At 40.1% G+C, this 21,374-nt stretch overlaps 1 protein-coding gene and 1 long non-coding RNA gene across 5 annotated transcripts in view; one reads left to right on the plus strand and one right to left on the minus strand.

The window, feature by feature from the left end:
- The window catches only part of LOC140531018 (A-kinase anchor protein 9-like), a 63,635-nt gene extending 42,845 nt beyond the window's left edge, over positions 1 to 20,790 (minus strand). Inside the window, exons 1-3 of the mRNA XM_072650220.1 lie at positions 20,642 to 20,790; positions 20,129 to 20,549; positions 5,043 to 5,288 (exon numbers count right to left, since the gene is read on the minus strand). Of these exons, the coding sequence (XP_072506321.1) occupies positions 5,043 to 5,288; positions 20,129 to 20,549; positions 20,642 to 20,790 (816 nt within the window). The remainder of the gene's footprint in view (positions 1 to 5,042; positions 5,289 to 20,128; positions 20,550 to 20,641) is intronic.
- LOC140530921 (uncharacterized) overlaps positions 1 to 21,374 on the plus strand; it is a 466,876-nt gene that overhangs the window by 147,703 nt on the left and 297,799 nt on the right. The gene's annotated exons all lie outside the window — the stretch shown is intronic.

Genomic DNA, 21,374 nt, shown 5'->3' on the forward strand with positions numbered 1-21,374 from the left:
GTACCTTCATAAAAATCCCATATCCTCAAAAAGACCTTGGATTTTTTTGGGGGGAGGGGTGTTCAGTTGCAAGACCTTGCTTGACTAAACTGTTACCTTTTCCTATCAATATGTATGAGGTGGGATTATAAAAGAACAATTTCATTTTTGAATTAGCATAAATTTAAATTTCCAAATGAGGCTTCAAGGAGTCATCTTGGGAGGATACAATTATTCCAACTACAATGCTACTGTTCAAAAATATTTTTTCTAACTCTTTTTTTGGAACTGACATCGAGGCTTACTTAGCACACTGTCATTGGTGGCTGGTGTTCGGTCCTTTGACAAAGGAGAATCTATTGGAAAAATCACTGGTATTGGAATAAAAGTACTGAGGGTTCAAATCACTGGTTCAAGCCTCTGGCTCTGTGTCTCAGAACCTCAGTTTCCTCGTATGTAAAAATGAAGACAATAATACTTGTACTACCAACCACAAGATTGTGAAAATGGCACTTTGAATTGGGTTTTACTTCGATGGCAAGCACACATGGGAATGTCATATGCAGGATGGGCTAGTCAGTATAAAGAGGTTTTTGTGAAGAAGGCTGGCATATATATATATAGTAATGGACTTTTAAACTCCTTAAGGATTAAAAGAAGCATCCTGTTTTTAAAAAAAAAATTATTTTCATTTGTCAACATTCACTTCCACAAAATTTTGAATTTCAAATTTTCTCTCCATCTCTACCCTCCCCCAACCCCAGGACAGCATGTAATCTGATTACCCTCTCCTCCAATCTACCCGCCCTTCTCTCAGCACTTCCTCCTTTATCCCCTTCCCTTCTATTTTCCTGGAGGGCAAGATAAATTTCTATACCCCATTGCCCATATATCTTATTTCCTAATTGCATGCAAAAACAATTTTTTTTTTTTCTCCATTTAATTTTTGTACTTCTTTTTCCATTCGACCAATTTTCCCAGTTAGGTTTTGGGTTTCCTTTTCCATCTGATCAATTTTCCCTATTAGGTTTTGAGTTTCCTTTTCCGTTTGATTAACTCTTCCTTTTAGGGAATTATTCTCTCCAGTTAATTTTTGAACTTCCTTTTCCATTTCTTCAATTTTCTTTTTCAGATTGATGTTCTCATCAGTGAATTCTTTTTTTATGGTTTTAAAATCATTGGCCAGTTTTTCTTTTATATCCTTCTTCAGACGTTCCAGGTAATCTAGTTGTGCTTGCGAGAAATTCATAGTCTCATCTGAGGTTTCAGATGGAAGGACAGTCTCAGCTCTGACCTCTTTGGTGTTTGTGTTTTGGTCCTTATCCCCATAGAAAGATTCTATGGTTTTTTCACTTTTCGTCTGCTTTTTCCGATTCATGATGTTGGCTGAGTGTTGTAGCTTTTGGTTCTTTCAGTCAGAAGATACAGATCTTTTAAGTTGAGTTGATGTTTGTCTAGGCTAAAAGCAGGCTTTTTTTTGTTGTTGTTGTTTCCCAGATCAACCCTGGGTTTAGCTTGATAGGTGTGTGGGAGGTGTGGTCTGGTCTCAGGATATCTCCTCAGCTGGCCTGAGGCAAAGGCAAGGTCCGGGGGATGGTGATCCCAGCTTCCCTATTGTCTTCCCTTTTCCCCTGGAGGGCTGGGGCACGCCTAGAGGCTAATGCGTGTTCCCGCCCCTCCTGGGGCTCGTCTCCCGGGCTGCGGCTTGCTTGGGTCTCAGTGCGAATTTTTCTCTGCCCTGGGTCGTCTGTCCCTCCAGATAGCCTCCACCACGGTAGGAAGAATCCCCCTTTGCCACCTCTCCAGCCTCTGGTGTTATGAGACCACCCGCTCCCTTCTGCTGCTCCCACTGATCCAGGATCAATCTGGGGAAGAATTTTATGGTTCCCTCACGGTCATCGGGGGGGAGGGGAGAGCACTTACTGATCACTCCGGCATCCCAGCTCCTGGATGTTCAAGTAGTGACCCACTGAAGTCCCGTCTTTAGGCTGAAGAGTTCAAAGGCTGTTGCGCTGATATCGTTGGCTCGGCCTGGCTTATCTCCTGCTCCGCTGGTCTCGCCCTCCACTCTCGGGCCCCTTGGGTCGCCTCCGCCCTGCCGCGCCAACCGCGCTGCGCTGTGCGCCGGGGTCTTACCCCCGCGGAACAGATCCCTCCCGTGGACCCCCCAGTCCAGCCTGGGCTCCGAATCTGTCAAAGTCCGTCTCCCACTGGATTCTACACCTCCAAAGCCTGGTCAGACTCTCCCCCCAGATATATCCAGAGGAGTTTCTCCAGGAGCTTAGGTGAGTCGTAGCTTTCACTCCGCCATCTTGGCTCCGCCCCCCAAAAACAATTTTTAACACTCTTTTTAAAGATTTGAGTTCTACATTCTCTCCCATCTCTCATCCCTATCCACCTTCATTGAGAAGGTAAGCAATTCGATAAAGGTTATATATGTGTAGTCATACAAAACATTTCCCTGACAGTCACGTAGTAAAAGACTAACTATATTTCCCTCTCTCCTGTCCTGCCTTCCATTTATTCTATTCTCTCCCTTCACCTGTCCCTCTACCAAAGTGTTTGCTTCTGATTTTCACTTTCCCTAGTCTGCAAACCCTTCTATTATACCCCTCCCTTCTCTCCTTCCCTCCTACTTTACTATATGGTAAGATAAACTTCCATACCCAGCTGAGCATGTACATTATTCCTTCCTGAAGCCAAATCCGATGAAAGTAAGGCTCACTTATTCCCTCTCACTTTCCCCCTCATTCCCTCCATTGTAAAAGTTCTTTCTTGTCTCTTTTAAGTGAGATGATTTACTATACTGTAGCTCTCCCTTTCTCTTTTTCCCAGTACATTCCTCGCAACTCTGAATTTTCTTTTTTAGATATCACCCCTTCATATTCAGCTCACCCTGTGCCCTCTCTCTTTTTTTTTCTTGTTACAGTATTCTCCATTCCAGACTAAAATTCCCCCGATTATCCTCTGAATCAGGAGGAAAATATAACTCCTTTGATACCATACATCCTGGAAGAAGTCAGCGTTAGTGTTCTGTTTTACCTCCAAAGATAACACCCTAGATACCTGATTCTCAAATTTTGCTGACACCATAGCAACCCGGTGAAATTTTAAAATTCTGAGGGAAACATGGACACAAACACCACAGGAAATGAGGATGGTGGTGTTAAATCTAATTCCAATGTTTAAGAAATTGTGCCTAAAAAGTATACACATCCCACTTTGAAGTAACTATGGTAATTTAAGAACAAAATAAAAAAACTTTTTTTTTCACTTTATGTGCATTATTTTTTCAAATAGTTATTACTAAGTTGTTAGGATAGGAATACTTATGAAGTTGTTTGGAACTAAGTACTTAATACGCAATACAAATACTTAATAAGTACTGGGTATTTCTTCTGGCCTAGAGAGCACTCTGAGACAACACAAAGTTTGAGAGCCTTTGCTCCAGATACTGAAAAGTGGAACAAGGAAAATTCTTCTCACACACAAGTTATTGTAGCTACACCTACAAACATACTCAAAATATGACAATGGGTGAAAGGAGAAATGCTATTTCATTTAATGAAAATGCTAATTAGTTAGCTATTAAATTTTGTTTTTTTAAACCTTATTAAGGCTATTAAGCAATCCAAATAATTGCAAAATTAGTTCAATTGCTACTTAAATGTAAAAAGATGTTACAATTTTATCAAGTTAATAAAATGTCAACTTAAGAAATTTAATTTCTCCAATGGATCTAATATAGATAAATGAGTTATAAATTTGTATCTCTCAGACTAATTTGAAAAAGACGTCAGGTCTAAACACTATTTGTCCACAGTTGAGGTAAGTGTAGTAGGTACATGACCCTGACAACAAGCCTCATGCTACACCCAGATGGGAAAATATGATGCCAACTCTGTATAAAACTACTTAGGTGTCTTCCTTTCCATTCTAAGTAACCACTAGCCTATAATGTCCTTGAATGAGCAGATAAAAAGGGAACCAACCAGAATTGGGCCATTTATTTTTATGATGACTGTTTCAGTGAGGACCAGAGGCATTTCCCAAAAGTAGTCAGATGAAAAGTACATTAACACAGAAAAAGACCAAAAACAGTTCAGAAAGAGTCACAGAATGATTTTGTTATCATTTTATATATGAATTTAATATGTCTCTTTAAAAAACAGGAGTTAAAAAACAGGAGAGGGACAGAGTTTTAAATAACAGGAGTTCAAGGCTTTGTGTATAATCAACTTTTTTGTTCTCATTTGCATATTTAAATGCTTGCTGATAACTTTTCATAGTAAAAAGCAAAAAATTTTTAAAAGAAAGTACAGGTATTGCTTACGTAAGAAATATGAATATCCAAACGGGATCAAAGAAGCAAGGAATTCAGAGGTGAAAGTGACCTTACAGATTATCAGGGTTATTAAGCTCTTAATTTTAAAGATAAGAAAGTGGAAGCTCAGACAAGTTAAGTGACTTACCCTAGCTCACAGAGCTAGAAGTTGAACTTGAATTCTCTGAATCTTCTGTCCCTCAAAAACTCCCCTTCCCACCTTATAAAATTGCATTTCTTTCTTTTCCAAGCAAAAGAAACACTATTATTCCTTTTAAAAAAGTATATAGGACACTTTATCATATTGAAATAATTATTTCTAACTCCATCCATCTCCTATTGTAAAATACAAAAAATCTACAAGCAACTTTATGGATGCAAACAACTTTACTGGTTTTCTATTATATTTACGATCTTGAACTACTTTTTAAAAAAACTTCATTTTCCACCATTAGTTCTTTTGTAGCTATTTTCAACAAAAGAATATCTGTGTATTTAGCTTATCTGAAAAATGAATGTTATGTAATAAAAACAAAAAACATCAATAAAAGTTGAAAAGAAAAAAAATCCAATGTGTGTTTGTATTTTACAAAGAAGGACACTCATTTTTAAGTATGACCACTTGTGAAATTAAAGAAATAAAGAAAATATTAAATGGTACCAAAATGAATAAGGGATGTTACTGTTGTTATCATTACAAAAGTTTCATTCAAAAATCTTTTTCAATCTGGATACTTACTTCAATAGTGTAGGACTGGTCATGTTTGATTATTTCTCCAGTATGTAAAGTTCTCGTTATATCAGGAGTCACTGATGCTCCTCTTTGAGAACTAGTCATGTACAACTCATCACTCTGTGACTGATCAATACTAGAAGTATGTGAAGATTCTTCACATTTTTTAGCTGATGGCTTTTTCTTCCCTTTCTGCTGTTTGGAAGAATTCTGTGCCTCAGCCCGAGCTTTCTTTAGCTGATACTGGGCAAGCTACATTAAAAAAAAAAAAAAAAGAATTAATTTGGAAAATTTCCTATTTTATTGCCAATAAGTTCTATCATATAAAAGCTTCTGACTCACTTCTTAAAGGATCAAAATAATGATATTAAGATATTAAAATGCTACAAAATTAAAAATATATATTCTGAATGAATTTCAACATAAGCTTAATCAATTACAAATAAAATGAAATAATAAATAATAAATTTTTGACAGTCAAAGATTTCACACTACACTCAATAACTAGCACAGTGATCTGTACACAGTAGGAGCTTAATAAGCATATGTTATAATGTAGTGTTGCAATTTAATGTAGGCCCACTCAAGGATAAAATTTTGGGAAGCATACTTTTAAAATCTATTAAGTCAAAGCACAAAATCAACACTACATTTTAAAATAATTCAATATATAATTCGACTCGACAAGCACTTAGGTATCTACTATGTCCAAGGCACATGGAGATGGGATGGGGATGGAGGACACCAAGAAAAAAATGGAAAATATTCCCTGTTCTCAAGAAGCTTAATATGTATACAAACTAATTTGAGAAGGGAGAGAATGCTAAGATTCGAGGAATCAAGAAAACCTTCCTTTTTGTAGGAGGTGGTGCCTAAGCTATACCTTGGGGAAGTTAAGGATTCTAAGCATCGCAGATGAATCAGCAAGTATTGTATGACTAGGCCTGTGCAAAAGCAGAGTCGCAGAGGTTCAGGGAAAAAGTACATACATGAATTTGACAAAAATGAATCATGTAAGGAAAATGCAAAAGGTGCCTAGAAGTTACACCATAAGCAGGCTTTAAAGACCAATCAATTCATCAACAAGACTTAGTAGATATAATAAGTATACCTTGGGGTATACCCATGCTTAGCAAGCAGGAGGCAGAAGATGATCTAGCGGGAAAATGAGAAAGAACAGCCCCGGAAGAGGGAAATCCAGAGAAAGCAGCTAACTAACAAAGAACATTTCACCAATTGTTAAGCTCCCCAAAAGAGAGCCAGGGAAAAGTATGACTTGTTATTGAAACCATTCCATCTTATTCCCTTGTGAGGGTGAAGTATTCAAATGATGGCTAAACTCAGGGTTTCAAGAGTGGTAACAAGGACATAAATGGACAGGGTTATATATAACTCAAGCTCCAGGCCCCACTTTAGGAAAACTGAAGACACAGAAGAGATGACTTACGAAAACAAGTTTAGGAACCAATTCTCTTTATAAAGGGATTTAGCTGCAAAGTTCCTTTCATACTTCCCAGATACATGTAACTGTGGATCATTAACTATTACACACAGACACAAAAACTCGAAGAGAAAATGTTAGAGGAGGCATTACCAAGGAAAACGTCACCTGAAGCAGAGATAACACAGCTGAAATTATAATATAACTGCAGGAACTGACTTCACAAAAATAAATTTTGCGGTTCTTCTCCAGTTAAGTACTGCTGTCGCTTCTCTAGGCATACCTTACTTTCACACAATGACTGCAACTGAAGATATTTAAATCAAGGATTTTAAAATTTTATGTTGAAACATCTTCAGTGCAAATGACTATTTAAGAGGATACTAAAATTAGAAGAAATGTTGAGCTTTGCATATAAGTGACCATGGATTTCTGAAGGCCTCAAGTTTTTCAGCAACCTGGAAATGCTTTAAGAATGGCCCCATGACCCCAATGGCCCACCACAAAGTTACCAGGAGGAAGAGCAAGTTTTGTCCCACAGCAACACAAAAGAGTTTCTCCTAAGATATGAAGAGGAAGAGGGAAAGCAGGGGCTGGGGATTTGATGTGTGTCCATGAGAGAGTATTATCACCAACAAAATTACAGATCCCTGAAGTGATGAAATTGGATTTTTAGGACATGTCCTTGGTAAATTAGATGATGTCATATGAGATGATCATGACCTTCCAGGACATGGCCTATGATGCCTTTGTCAAAATTCGGCGGCTATTTGGAACACAGGTCTGACTCAGTGTGGCAAAGGTTACCTTTTTCTTGTAAGAACTTCATCATCATTTGAAAAGAAATGAAATAGTTAAAGGGGAATTACTTACCTTAGAAGGTAAGATGAAAGCATAAGTGTGGCTTCAGCCTGCCTTATGGACAATCTTTTTTTCTGACTGATTTACCTTTTAGGGCTCAGGCACACTAATCATGAGGTTTTACAAATCCCTGTATAGAAGTCCTTTTTACTTGAGAATAATTTCTTTTACAAATTTAAACTTGTTTTCTTTGTCTGACTAGCTTTGGGCAAAATTGGGACTCATGGCAAGAAAATTTCTGTCCCTAAGATTTCAACTCTGAATACTTTAAGAGGGAATGGAGATATTTCTGTCTAAATATCGAGAAGAATGATCTCTGAGGTGAGACCTTGGATATCTTTCATGCCTTCTTGTAGACAAAATGGAAAGAAATGAGCTAAATAAGAGTACATTTACACCAAGGGTTCTTAATCTGGACTCAAAGAATTTGTTTTGTAAATATTTTGAATGGTGTATTTCAATGTAATTGATTTTCTTGTAATCCTTTGTATTTTCTTGTATGCATTTAAAAACATTATTTTGAAAAGATATGTAGGTTTCACCAGACTATCAGGGGGCTCAAGATACAAAAAAGGTTAAGACCCTCTGACAGATTTCACAACTGGCTGAATGGCTATCAGCCTAGAAAAAGGTCCACAGTAGAGCATCCAGGGATCTGTGATTGGCCCCATGCTATTTAACATTGTTTAAAAAAATAAATGGTTGGGATGAAAGCATAGGAGGTATACAGATCAAATCTACAAATGAAGAAATCATGGGAAGATGGCATAGAGGTTTCCGAGGGGCAGCTATCCTGCTACTCCCACCATCCCTGCAACCCTTGTGGCTGCTATACGTTAGGTATGCAGTTTCTAAAGTTAACCCCATGTTAGTGTCCTGGGAGAATCTCATAACCACAGGGAGTTGAGGCCTATAAATAAGACTAGCTTCAAGGTCCAAGAAAGTGAGGGGATGACAGTAGAGTAATGGAAAGCTTGGGGGACAAGAAAGGACAGAAAATAATAAAAATTAATACTGCACAAGAGGACAGAGCTAATAAAGAAAAGGAGTAAGAAAAGGGGAGAGCACAGACTCAAATGCAAAGGCTTTTCGAAATACTCTTCTTCAAGACCTCTTCCTTTAGGGTACCTAAATCTAGTGCCCTATCTACTATGCCACACTACCCCTCAAGTAAAAGGTAGGTCAATTTTAAAACTGCATTAAAAAATTTTTTTTTGTGAAGAGCAGTAGCTGTAGAGAGGTACCGAAGGTTGAGGACTGAAAAAGGACATCCGATTTAAGTTAAACTGCCACTGGTGACTTTTTGAAAGGGCAGTTTCAGTAAAGGGAGTGAAGAAGCAGTGCAGAAAATGAAGATACCTTTTTCTTGGAGCCTGACACTGAAAGCGGTGGGGGAAGAAAGGAAGGAAGGGAAGTGTGAAATGAAAGTTAAGGCATGTTTGTAGACAGCAGTGACAAGTCAGGGGAAAGGAGAATGAAGGTGAGCAAGCTTTGGGAAGATATTGGAGAGAGAGAATGGAAACTCAAGGCGGAGTGTGGGGGGGTGCCAAACAAGAGCAGAAAGTGGCAAAGTCTGGTCAGAGACCACAGTGCCAGGGCAAGGATAGACAAAGTCTGGCCACAGAAGGGAGGGGCACTGGAGAGGGCCTACAAAGGCTCAGAGGAATCTAGGCAGCAGTCAGAGAATGTGAAGTTCCAGACAAGAGGGGCAAGAAACGAGAGGAGACTAATGTGGATCCTAGACAAAGCAGAGCATTTCTTTCTAAGAAAACTATGGATTTTGGGGATGGAGGGCTAGTATCACCGGCTTTCCCATGACATAGGCACTGGCACAGAAGGATAATTTCTGAGCATACGAAGAACTAGCCAAGCAGATTCCACACATTTATTCTGGGCAGCTATGGCCAACTGATTCTATGGCCATAGAATCAGAAATGAATGAATGGAAAAGCCCAACTCAAAAAAGAATTTTAAGCAGAAAGGGCCTTAGGAGAGTAAGCAGATATTCTGGGAAGAAGGCTATGAGAATTCCGATCTTTTTCTACCTGTGAGGACAGAATAGTAGAGGAAGATGAGATGGACTGTAGTGCTTCACAGGAAATTCTCTTTAGATACTTAAAAGGTCGACATGTTCTTACTATGGAACTGAGTAAAGTGAAGGAAACCTGTAGTTTTCTAGCTGTCTGAGGGCTGGGGATTTGGGGACCCCAGTAAAAAAGGAAAAATGATAGTAGCATGAAATCTGAAAGAAGAAGTGATGAGCCAAACTAATGAAAAAAAAAAGGTTACAGGGCAAGAGTGCTTCTAGTAGCTTACAACTTATAAAAACTATCCTCTGATCCAGACCACCTTTTCTTTCAGGACAGTGCAGTTATAAATCCAAATTTAAGTCAGAATACAAATTTTAAAATAATTATATGTTTAGTGAGGTCTTGCCTTGCTCACTCTGAGTCACAAGTTGTTGGGAGTTACAGGTTCTGTCCTCCCTCTTGGTTATCCCTGAAGCTGGGACTCAGGTTAAAGAACAATCCTGCCCTGCAGCCTCAGAGAAGAGAGGAGATGTAAGAGAAATGAAAAGATAAGAGGACCTCTTTGCATCCTAAAAGAGTGCATCAGAAGGGCTTACTTCAAGTGTTAGAGGAAGGTGGAACCGAATGGCTACAAATTCACCTTGGACATACATGGAGTGGAAAAGAGGCCCTTTTGAAAGGATCAGGAAAAAGTTGCCCCTTTGGTCAACTGAAAAGACCTTTTCATGGAAGGCGGGCCAGTCAGGTAGAAGAATACATGTCACTTCTTATCAATCACACTAAACTTCAAAAAAAAAATCCTAAAAGTAGCTCAAAGGAACAGGTGCAAGACCAGTTACCTCACTTGTATGTTGCTGAACTAGTCTAAACCTCATTTGACCCATTTGGCCCATTCAATATTTAATCTCAAAAAAGTAGCCAACTGTGGCACTATCATAAGATAGTTATGCATATCTTTAACAGAGCCCTCAGAATAATGAAATAAGAAAACCTCACAATAAGGATAAATACATTATTGATACTTGTCTGTTGTTCATACTCAGAAATATTCTCAAGGTCATTTGGACATTAGGACAGATTAACTCAGTTGAGCATGTAATCCTAGGTTCTTGAAGGCTAAGAAAGCAGAGACCAGGCTCAGCAGGCCCGTAGCAGCCTTCAGGCCCTACAAAGAAGGATTTGAGTGGCCCAGCAACAAGATGTGTCTACTTTACAAGGTCCAACTAGTGAAGTAAAGAGAAGTTCATCACCAGTAGCTAGCCACTTGGTGATTAATTCTTCAGTCATAGCAATTAATAAAACAAAGAAAAATATAAAATGGTTCCAGTCCTACCTAATACCACTTCTGCTTCAAAAGTAATAGAAAGGGGGCCAAGGGTGCTAAGAATCACATTTTTGAAAAATGCACACAAATACCAAATGTTCATAAAGTAAATGTACTTTTGGAGCGGAGGGTAAGAGAGGAACAGTTTGAGGGAACAGGAAAGGCTTCATGTAGGACATGGCACTTGAGCATAAGGTCCAGAAGAAGTTAGGGATTTGACAAGGTCAAGTGAGGCAGCTCAGCCAGTGCAGAGGCACAGACATAGGAGATGGGATTTCCCACAGCAAGGAGGCCATTTTGGCTAAAATGTAGCACGTATCAAGTGATATAATATACAATAAGTCTGGAAATGAGGGTTGGAGCCAGGTAACACAGAATTTTAAATACCTAGCAGAAGAATTTACATTTGATAGTAGAGGCAATAGTGAGGTATTTTAAAATAGAGGAAGGACAATAATTAGACCTACATTTCAGGAACATCCCTGATGTCTGTGCAGATGATGGATTAGAGAGGGGAAGGACTTGGGGCAACAAGACCGATGGGAAGGCTATTGAAATACTCCAGGACAGAAACTATGAGGATCTGAACATGGGTGGTGGCTCCCTATGTAGAAAGGAGACTGATGAGAAAGACTCTGTGGAGAACTCGCAAGACTGAGGAACTGACTGGTATGGGAAGTGAGGGGCAGTCAAGTTTCAAGGGTGACTGAAAGGTTGTGAGATCTTTGTTCGATGACTAACAAATGGAACTGAAGGAACAAAATACCATTTTTAACATTCTCACTACAAATTAATCCAGAAGGCAAAAGAAGTTAACAATGCAAGGATGGCCCACAGGTTCCCCTTTTAGAAGCATTAAGTGGGCCAGGTCTTGGTTTCTAGTCAGGGTGGCATCAGAAACCTGGTGAGATAGCCAGGAAATTAAACAAAGCCAGTCTTAACAAGAAGCCAACCCTAAGGTTGGCAGAACACCTTATGTTGACTATTTCTTTTAATGTTTACAACAATCCTGTAAGTGCACTGCCATTATCATCCCCATTTCATGGATGAGAAAATTGCTAATAAGTATCTGAGGTAGGATTCAAATTCAGATCTTGGGCTAAAATGCTTTTGGGAAACTGGGTGACATTTTTTTTAATGATTCTAAGCCATTCTCTGGGGAAAAAAGGCTTACATTTTTGACATTAATATTATTCTGGTGATATACAGCTTTGATTTGTGTAACATCATAGTCTCCAAAAAAGTAACAATGGGCAAACCTAAAAGCAACGAACAGAGTCATGTACTGAGAACTAGTGACGATCAATGAACACACCACGGCATCCAGAGATCCTCAAGCCTCCATACAAGGTCAAGACAACATGGAGTCACATAAGAAGAGAAGTGGATGGACCTGTTTTGGAAATATCTATCACTGAAACACCAAGAAGTAAAAGGGGGGTAAGAGTGGAAGAGGCAAAGGAGGAGGAAGAGGGTAGTGGCAGTGTCACAACCTAGGTGTCATCGGTGACTTCTCTTTCACCTTCTCATATTCAATCTGTAGGTAAGTCCTGTCAATTCTACCTTCACAATGTCTCTTTCTATATATAAACTCTCCTCTTTCTTCTGACACTGCTACCACCCTGGGTCCTAACCTTTACCACTTCATGCCTAGATTAGTGTTAACAGCCTTCTGGTTCATCTCCCTGCCTCATCTCTCCTCACACTCCAGGCCACCCTCCACTCAACTATCAAAGTGATCTTTCTAAATATAAAATATATAAAATTTGCAATCTATTCATCTCATTCAAGTTCCACTGCAACCCTCTGAGCCTGGTCTCTATTATCACCCCAATTTATGCATGGGTACAATGAGACCAAAAATGGTTAAGTAATTTGCCCATGGACAAAAGTATCATAGTTGAGATTAGAACTAAGGCCTCTCTGACTTCCAAGTCCAGTACCTATCCACTGTACAATCCAGCCTAAAAGCCGGAGCAGGTGAAGTCCACAGTTAAGTGATCGTGCCTTCATGGAGCTCATATTCTAATGAGACACACAATACTATCAACTACATGCAAACAGGATATATTCATGAGAATGATCACAGAGCCAAGTAAAATAACTATGAGGAGAGGTTGCAAAGAGGCAAATTTAGGATTCCTGTGAGGAACAACATCCTAATAATTTACCTGCCCCCAAGTAGAATGGGGTAGCTCTTAGGTAGTGGATTCCCTTTCACTAGAGGTCTTCAAAGGGTCCATGATCATTAAACCATAAAAAACCTATCTCAGTGCTCTCTGTATCTGACAATTACTGTAGCATTTCATATACAGACTTTCAGAGTTGGAAGGGACCTTAAATCCAACCCTTAATCCATTTTATAAATTTAGAACATGATATCAGGGAAGTGGATTCCATCAAAGGGTCACGCTTGAGGATTTAGAGGGCCACATGTGGCACTGAGACTGTAGGTTCCCTAACCCTGAGCAGGGGAGCACAATACAGCACAATGCTACAGTTAGTAGTGATGGTTTAATTATATAACACTCCACACTTCAGAAAGCACTTTTTTCTCCTTATTATAGATAAGAAAGCTGAAACTTAGAAAGGTAACTGATTTGTTCGGTCATACAGTTAATAATGTAGCAAATACAAAACTCAAACCCAAGTCTTCTGTCTCTAAGTCCAGCGTTTTTTCCACTACACTATCATGAAAAGTTCAGAATTAATAGAAGCAAACTATAATTTGCAAATAAAGTTTAAATAAAATTAACTTTTCATAAGGTGCTTTAATGGTATGAAAATTTAAAATGAATTTTACTAGTATATAAAATGAACAAGGAAATTCCTTATAGCTGATGATTCACAGCAAGAGAATCAATTTGAGTTTTTCACATATTGTGCATTTTGAGATAAAACGTAATTACATGCATTTCTACTGAAATGCAGACAGAGCGTAACAGAAAAATAATGTTTTGTTTTAATATATACAATATTTTGTAGAGTCTAGTTTTATTTCATTAACTTTAAAAAGGATTTTTGTTTCATGGAATAATGTACTCTTTACCTGTGACTCTTTCATCTTCAAATACATTCCTTGTTCACTTCCTGTTTCGAATGTTCTACTATCCAACTTTCAGTTTCACTGGGATTGTTAACATATACGGGAACCCTCCTTGTTAACTCTATCCTTATTGGATTGCATTCTGCCTTTCCTATGGGATGACAGATCTACAGCTGTAAAGTCATCTGATTTAATCTCCTCATTGTACAGAGGAGACCCAGAAAGATTAAATTCCTTGCCCACAGTCACCTGAGTAGTTGTAGCTCAGCTGCCATGTGAGGCCAGGTCATCTGACTCCAAATCCAGACTTCTTCAGTTGTATCATGCTGCCTCTCTTTAACAGATCACTTCTATCTGCTCAGTTCTTCTTGCCTTCCTGGATTCCTAGTTCCTTCCTTAAGAGCTTCTTCTATAAGAAGCTTTAAACAGCCCATTTTTCAGTCTCTCCTCTTATTCTATCCCTTCACTTAGTTTCATCCTTTGAGATTTATATAGTTTTCCAACAAAGCTCCAATGCCATGAAGAACAGGTATAAATTGTACACATTTTTCCCTTGCTATTGGCAATGAACTGATTCAAACTGAAGAACTTAATAAGGCTCACAGATTTATAAAATTACAAGTCAAAGGATATGACCATGCAGTTTTCAGAGGAATAAATTAAAGCTATCCATTATCATATGGAAAAAAATGCTCTAAATTATTATTGATTAGAGAAATGCAAATTAAAACAACTCTGAGGTACCACCTCACACCCATCAGATTGGTTAATATGGCAGAAACAGAAAATGGTAAATTGGAGTTGGAGAAATTGTGGGAAAATTGGAATACTAATGCATTGTTGGCAGAGTTGTGAACTGATCTAACCATTCTGGAGAGGTATTTGGAATTATGTTCAAAGAGCAATCAAACTCTGCATACCCTTTGATCTAGCAATACCACTTACTAAGTCTGTATCCCAAAGATATCATAAAAATGGGAAAAGGACAGACACATACAAAAATTTTTATAACAGTTCTTTTTGTGGTGGTAAAGAATTAGAAATTGAGGGGATGCCCAACAACTGGGGAGTGGCGAACAAGTTGTGGTATGTGAATGTAATGGAATACTATTGTGCTATAAGAAATGATAAGCAGGTGGATTTAAGAAAAACCTGGAAAGACTCACATGAACTGATACCGAGTGAAATGAGCAGAACTGGGAGAACATTGTACACAGCAACATTGTGCGATGATTAACTATGAGAGACTTAGCTCTTCTCAACAATACAATGATCTAAGACAATTCCAAAAGACTTGTGATGGAAAATGCTATCCATGATGCGAGAAAGAACTATGAAGTCTACTGTGCTATAAGAAATGATGAGCAAGAAGATTTAAGAAAAACCTGGAAAGACTTGACATGAACTGATGCTGAGTAAAGTGAGAACCAGGAGAACACTGTGAAAGCATACTGTTTTCACTTTATTTTTGTTTTTTTCTTTCTTATGGTTTTTCCCTTTTGTTCTGATTCTTCTTCCACAACATGACTAATGTGGAAATGTTGAACAGGATTATACACGTACAACGTATATCAGATTGTTTGCTCTCTTGGGGAGGGGAAAGGAAAGGAAGAAAGAAAAATTTGGAACTCAAAATTTTATAAAAGATATGTTGAAAACTATCTTTACATGTAATTGAGGAAAAATATTATTTAAGGGGAAAAAAGAAACCTTTAAAAAAAAGAACTAAATAACACTCAGTACTTGTAAACAAGCATAAAACAATGCTGAAAGAAAGTTACTTTCTTCACATTAGAATAATGTAGCTTTAATTTCCAAGGTCCAGAAATTATAATTTTTTTCCTTACTCATAAGCTCAATACTTGAGAATTTGTGGGACTGAGCAGTTTAATTACCAATATAATTTTTTTCACTGCTTTTCATGTAGTATTAATGTGATACTGGACATTTAGGGCCAAAACTATTTTGTTTATTGCTGAACATTTAGTAAAAAAGACTAACAGTCTTACCATTCAAGCAAAAAAGCATGAGGCCACCAAAAAAGAATGTTAGCTTAGTTTTAATGTTACTGTATTGATTTTTTTCCTAAGAGAAAAGGTACTGTCAGTTATATAAAATTCTGTACATTAGTGTACTGCTGTGGTTTGTGGGATTTTGCTGGAGAATTAATAGAATTTTATGAAATACAGAGTATGCATTTGCACCAGTAATAATTTACTGCGGATTTTAACAAAACCGACCTTTACTTGGTTCTGCTCACAAATACCATAATGCTCTCTTTTTATATAAAGTTGCAAATATTTTTACTTTGAAAAAATAATGCAATAATTTTGACAGGAAAAGAAATTAACCATTTAGTTCTGCAGCATGGGCAGTTTGTGTTGCCTTTCTCAACAATACATCTCTATAATACCATCCAGAATGATGCTAGCACAGTTCTAGAAAAAAGAAATAAATGATAACGAAGATGGAAAAACAAAACAAAACAAAAAATAAACTGAATATTAGTAATTATGACCAAACTTGGCCCTGGAGAATCAATCAATTAAGCCATTATTAAATAACTGCTATAGCACTGTACAAGAGATACTAAAAGAAAATGAAACCACCCCTGACCTTAAGGACAGTGTAGGATAGACAAAATAAATACAAGATAATGGGAGACTGGAGGAGAGATAATAATTGAGAAAATATATTAACTTCCTTTCTTTGCAGAGGTAAGGGACTCTTGGTGTGGAATACTGCATATACCGTATGTCAGTCAATAAACATTTATTAAATGGCTACCATGTGCCAGTGGGGCTAAGAGTGCTAAGCAGTGGAGATATAAAGAAAGACAAAAGATACTTCCTGCCCTCAAGTAGCTCACAATCTAATCAGGTAAATAATATGCAAATAAATATGTACAAACAAGCTATATACAAAGCAAAATGAGAAATAATCAACAGAGAGAATGCACTAGAATTAAGAGGGATTGTTGGTTTTGCAGAACTGCCTTTCTTTCTCTTTCTTTTAAAATAATTATTACAAATGATTGTCTAACAGGTCCAAGGGAAATACAGATTTAGAAAGGAATATAAAACCAAAAGACATCAATAAAAATAAGATAACTATGTTTAGGGAGTAAAATGTGGTTATAACTGTTTGCTTTTGGACGTTAATAAGAAATTTTTTATTTCTAGGGCTCTAGACAAAGGGCCCAATTATAAATAACTGATTTTAGAAAATAAAGTACATTTTTTGCTCTTTTCAACCTAAGTACCACTAGTGTCAGAAAATTACTTTTCAAAAGTCTTTCTCAAAAAAAGTCTTTCAAAAACAAAAAAAGTCTTTCACAATTAAAAAAAAGATTTCAATTCCACGTGGCAATATCAGTATTTTCTTCTAAAAGAAAGGTTAAATTCCTAATAGTAGGAATTTATGATTTATACAGGGTTTCCTGTCCTTACAACTCCATGAGGGAGAGCAGCAGAAATGTTATTATCTAGACTTTAAATATAAGAAACCTAAGGCTTAAAGTGATTAAGTGACTTTCCTGTAGGCACCCAGATAATAAGCAAGATACCTTAGAGATCAGCTACTACAAACACTGGCCCCCTCCTCCCATTTAAACCCTGCTCTGTTCAGCATGCTTATGCAGCTTCTCTAAGCAGAATCAGGTAGGAGGAATAGGGGTTCTGACCTTTCTCATGCAGAATTGTCAAAGACAAAATTTTAAAAACCCAGAAGATTTATAATTCTAGTTTTGTGAAAAGAGTCCTGGGTTCAAGTTTCCTCTCTGATCCTGGGTGACCCTCAGTAGGTCACTGAACTTCTCTCACCTCTGTTTCTTATCTGTGGGGTTTGGGATCGGGGTATGGACTGCATGATCTTTATAATGCTGTCAGTCTCTGAACCTTGTGAAAAAAATGATACACTGTATCAATGTCCAAACAATAAGCTATGTTGTTTCAGAATGGTTTTATTTTCAGTTCAAGAATGATACCTGGATTGAAGGTAGAGAAAATTCCAGGTTAAAAGTCAAACCAGGATTTTTGTAAAATCAGATAATGTGATCAAAGCTTTAGAATTATAAATGGCCTTGAAGGTCAAAAAAATCAACTCCCCTCTCTTATTTTACAGATAAGGGGACTTCAGACAAGAGAGAATAAAAAACTATCTCTCTTAAGGTCACATGGACATTAAAGGTGTCCTGGACTGACCAATCCCGAGTCCCTGGCTCCCAATCCAGCAATCTTTCACTAAACCACATCTTCTTTGATTGGTTTTTTGAAGGTATAGCCTCCTTGCTCCCTCAACTTGTACACAAACATCAAACATTCTACTCAGGAACTCGGAATGCAGCAACTGAAGCAGCAATAAAGAGGCTTCTAAGAATGTTCTCTTCACTCCCAGAACTTAAAAAACCCAACTGAATAAATTCAGTCACTCAAGCCTTGACTCTAAATAAAGTGAGCCCAGATGTATTAATGTGAAGACTCAGTGAAAGCTGTACTCACTAAAATCTTAACCATTAACACCAATTTGTCTATAGATAAAACTTGGTTCTGTTGTTGAATTCACTCGGGGGAGGCCAGTTTGAAAGGAACAGCCAATCATATGGGCAGGTACAATACCGGTAGTGACACTGGAAAGCTATGCCAGCAAATTTGGCAGGACTTAGAAAAGGCTAAAAAAGTATGGACATGGTTCCTTATTGGAGGACCTGCCTAGTTAAGTTTGAAAAGGCACAGCAGAAGCAGGTTGGGCTACCAGGTGCTGACTCTTTGGTTAGGCCACAGCAACTCAAATAGAAGAGGAGGAAGGGAGATTTCAAATCAATGATAGGTATATCCATATCACGAATCCTTTCAGTACTTAAATACTAGTAATTATCTTTAATATGACAGTTTAAAACTCTAAGTCATGAAATACTAAAACTTATCTTTAATAAAGATGGTCTGAATATGATCCAAAAAAGCCCAAAGGCATTTTAGAGCAATAAATATTCTCAGAAATGTTTTTTTAAAAGAGATTCATTATTATAATTTGCATCTTGTCTACAATAATAGCTGATACTTTTGTAGCACTTTAAAGTTTACAAAAAATATTGGATGGATTAATTAATTTGACGCTTACAAAACCATAAGAAAGGCACTATCCTCCCTACCCCCACACTTTGCAGAAGAGGAGAAGTGATTGTCCATGGACAGCAGCTACTAAGTGACAGAGGCAAGATTCACACCTCCGTCTCTCTTGACTCCAGGTTATTTTCTACACCACCAAGTCACTTCTCCCAATAATATGTTTAGTGTAAATCCGTTATGTAATAATCCACATTGAAAATTTTGCCTCAAACACTTACTAGCTGTAGGAACAGGAGCAAATCACTTAACTTCTGGGTGGGTTTCCTTATCTATGAAATAAAAATAGCACCCACAGGATGGTGAAGATCAAACGTGTAAAGTGCTTTGAAAACCTTAAAGTACAAGGTCAGTGATTCTTACAACCACAGGTACAATAGAGCTAAAGTATCTCCAGCATAGATAACAAAAGATAGAAATAACCAGTGTTGTAACGGCTCCTTGGAGAAGCTGTGATCTGATCCAACCATTCTGAAAAGCAATTTAAAGTCACGTTAAAAAATAAAATTAAAGTGGTGAAAATGTCTGCTCGCTTTAACCCAAATACATCACTGTTGAGCCAAGTTTGTCCCGCAACTGTGGAACATGCCGAGCGATCCTCCCTGAAGCCTCCGTTCACCTCAAGGCCGCTAGCCCCCTTCCCACCACAAAGAACTGCAAACGTCAAGAGCGAGAAGAGAGGTCACCCCTCTCCTGAACACACGCCCCCCTTCCCTGCAGGATTTCACAGCTGGCACTCGTGGCACCTTCAGGACATAGCTGCGCAGGGCCGTCCCCGGACAGCTGTCACAGGCCGATCCCGCTGTCCACCAGCGCCAAACCCGGGGTGGGGGCCCCCCTGCGACTGTGCAGGGAGGAAAGGAAGGAGCCCACCTGTCCAAACCTGCACCTCAGCTGCGTGCGTGGGGGGGGGCCCAGGGGAGAAAGGGAGAGAAGACAAAAGACACCGCAATCTGGGGGGCACAGGGAGCAGACAAGACCCCGCCCCGCTTTTCCGCCTTCCCCAAGGGGGGAAATCGGCAGAAAACCACCGAGGAGGAGACAAAAGCCGGGTCTCAGGAAGGCTCCCCCGGGCCGGGGTCCGCAGCTGGCGCGATGCGGGGCGCAGGCACCGGGGAGCCCAGCCCCAAGGGGCGGCCCAGCGACCCCCCGCTGCCAAGACAGCGCCCTTCCCCGCCACCTCGCGCTGGGAGCAGGGCCCGAGCCCAGCCCCGCTCTCGCCCCGGGCTTCCACCTCCCCGCCCTCCCCGGGAAGGGCCAGGCTTACCAAAGCCTTGCCGCGGATCAGCTTCTTCTGCCGCTCCTCGTCCTCCATGGCTTGCGCTGGGAAGGAAGAGGGACAGGGAGGGAGGGAAAGAGAAGGGAAAGGTCTGATTGAGACTGACGTCTCGGTGGGCCGGGACTGGGCACCGCAGTGCTCGGCCACCGGCCCCGCGCCAACTCTCCACGCCGGCTCACGGGAGGACCGCGTCCGGCGTAGCCGCCATCCTCGTCTCCACGGAAACACTGAGGCGGAGGGCGGGAGAAGGGGCAGGAGAACGTTCGCGCAGTCGCCGTGGACAAGGGTTCGGGCAGGTGCGCCGAGAGCCCCGCCCCCTGAGCCCCCCGCCGCGTTCCAGGCCCCACCCCCAGGCCCCCCGCCGCGTGCCGGGCCCTCTCCCCGCCCCCCCACTCCCGCCTTCCCGGGCCTCGGGGGATGGAGACCAGCCTACCTGGCAGCTAGGTCAAGCCAAGCAGCCTAGATGAAGGGCACACCACGTGGCGTCTGGCCTTGGGCTACGCGCTGGGGGGCGGGGAGGGGGTGCGCCCAAATGGCAGGTCAGCCCGGGTGCTCCAGGGGGAGATACTCCGGGCAAACCATTGTGGACCAACCGAAAATGGGAGGATGATCAACAGCATGGAAAAGGGCCCTGCAACCGCCTCCCCCATCTCACGGGTGGGGAAACTGAGGCCAGCAGAAGTCCCCGCAGGCAATGAGGAGCAGGGAGAGGCAGGATTCGAACCCAGGAATACTGCCTAGTGGTTTAAAGTGTGCTCACTCTCTGCTTGGAGAGCAGGATTACGTTCTGGCCCTGAAGCGCCCGTATTGGGTGGCTTTATTCAAACTTGGGCCCAAGTATGGACGCGTGGAGACAGCCCTGGATTTGGGCTTGGAGACCTTGGAGAGCCAGTGTGGAGGTCAAGGCACAGCTCTGGACCTCGGGAACGGAGCCTCTGGGTTCTAACCCCTGGCATCCGCGAGCCTCGGGCCCCCGAGGTGGCATCCGCGAGCCTCGGGCTCCCCGATCTGTAACGAGAAGGAAGGTTGGCCTTTCTAGGCTTCTAAATTCTAACGTCCTGGATTTAAGAAATCCCTTTAACGTAAATCCCTTGAACTTTCAGGACCTCAGTTCCCTCCCTTCTAAAATGAAGGGGGTTGGACTTTTTTGTGTCGTAATCTCCTGTGACTGGCTGCTGAAGCCTATGGACCCCCTTCTCGAAATGCTGTTTTTAAATGCATACAATAAAATGTA

This window comes from Notamacropus eugenii, chromosome 3 (genome assembly GCF_028372415.1).
Source record: "Notamacropus eugenii isolate mMacEug1 chromosome 3, mMacEug1.pri_v2, whole genome shotgun sequence".
Classification (NCBI taxonomy): domain Eukaryota; kingdom Metazoa; phylum Chordata; class Mammalia; order Diprotodontia; family Macropodidae; genus Notamacropus; species Notamacropus eugenii.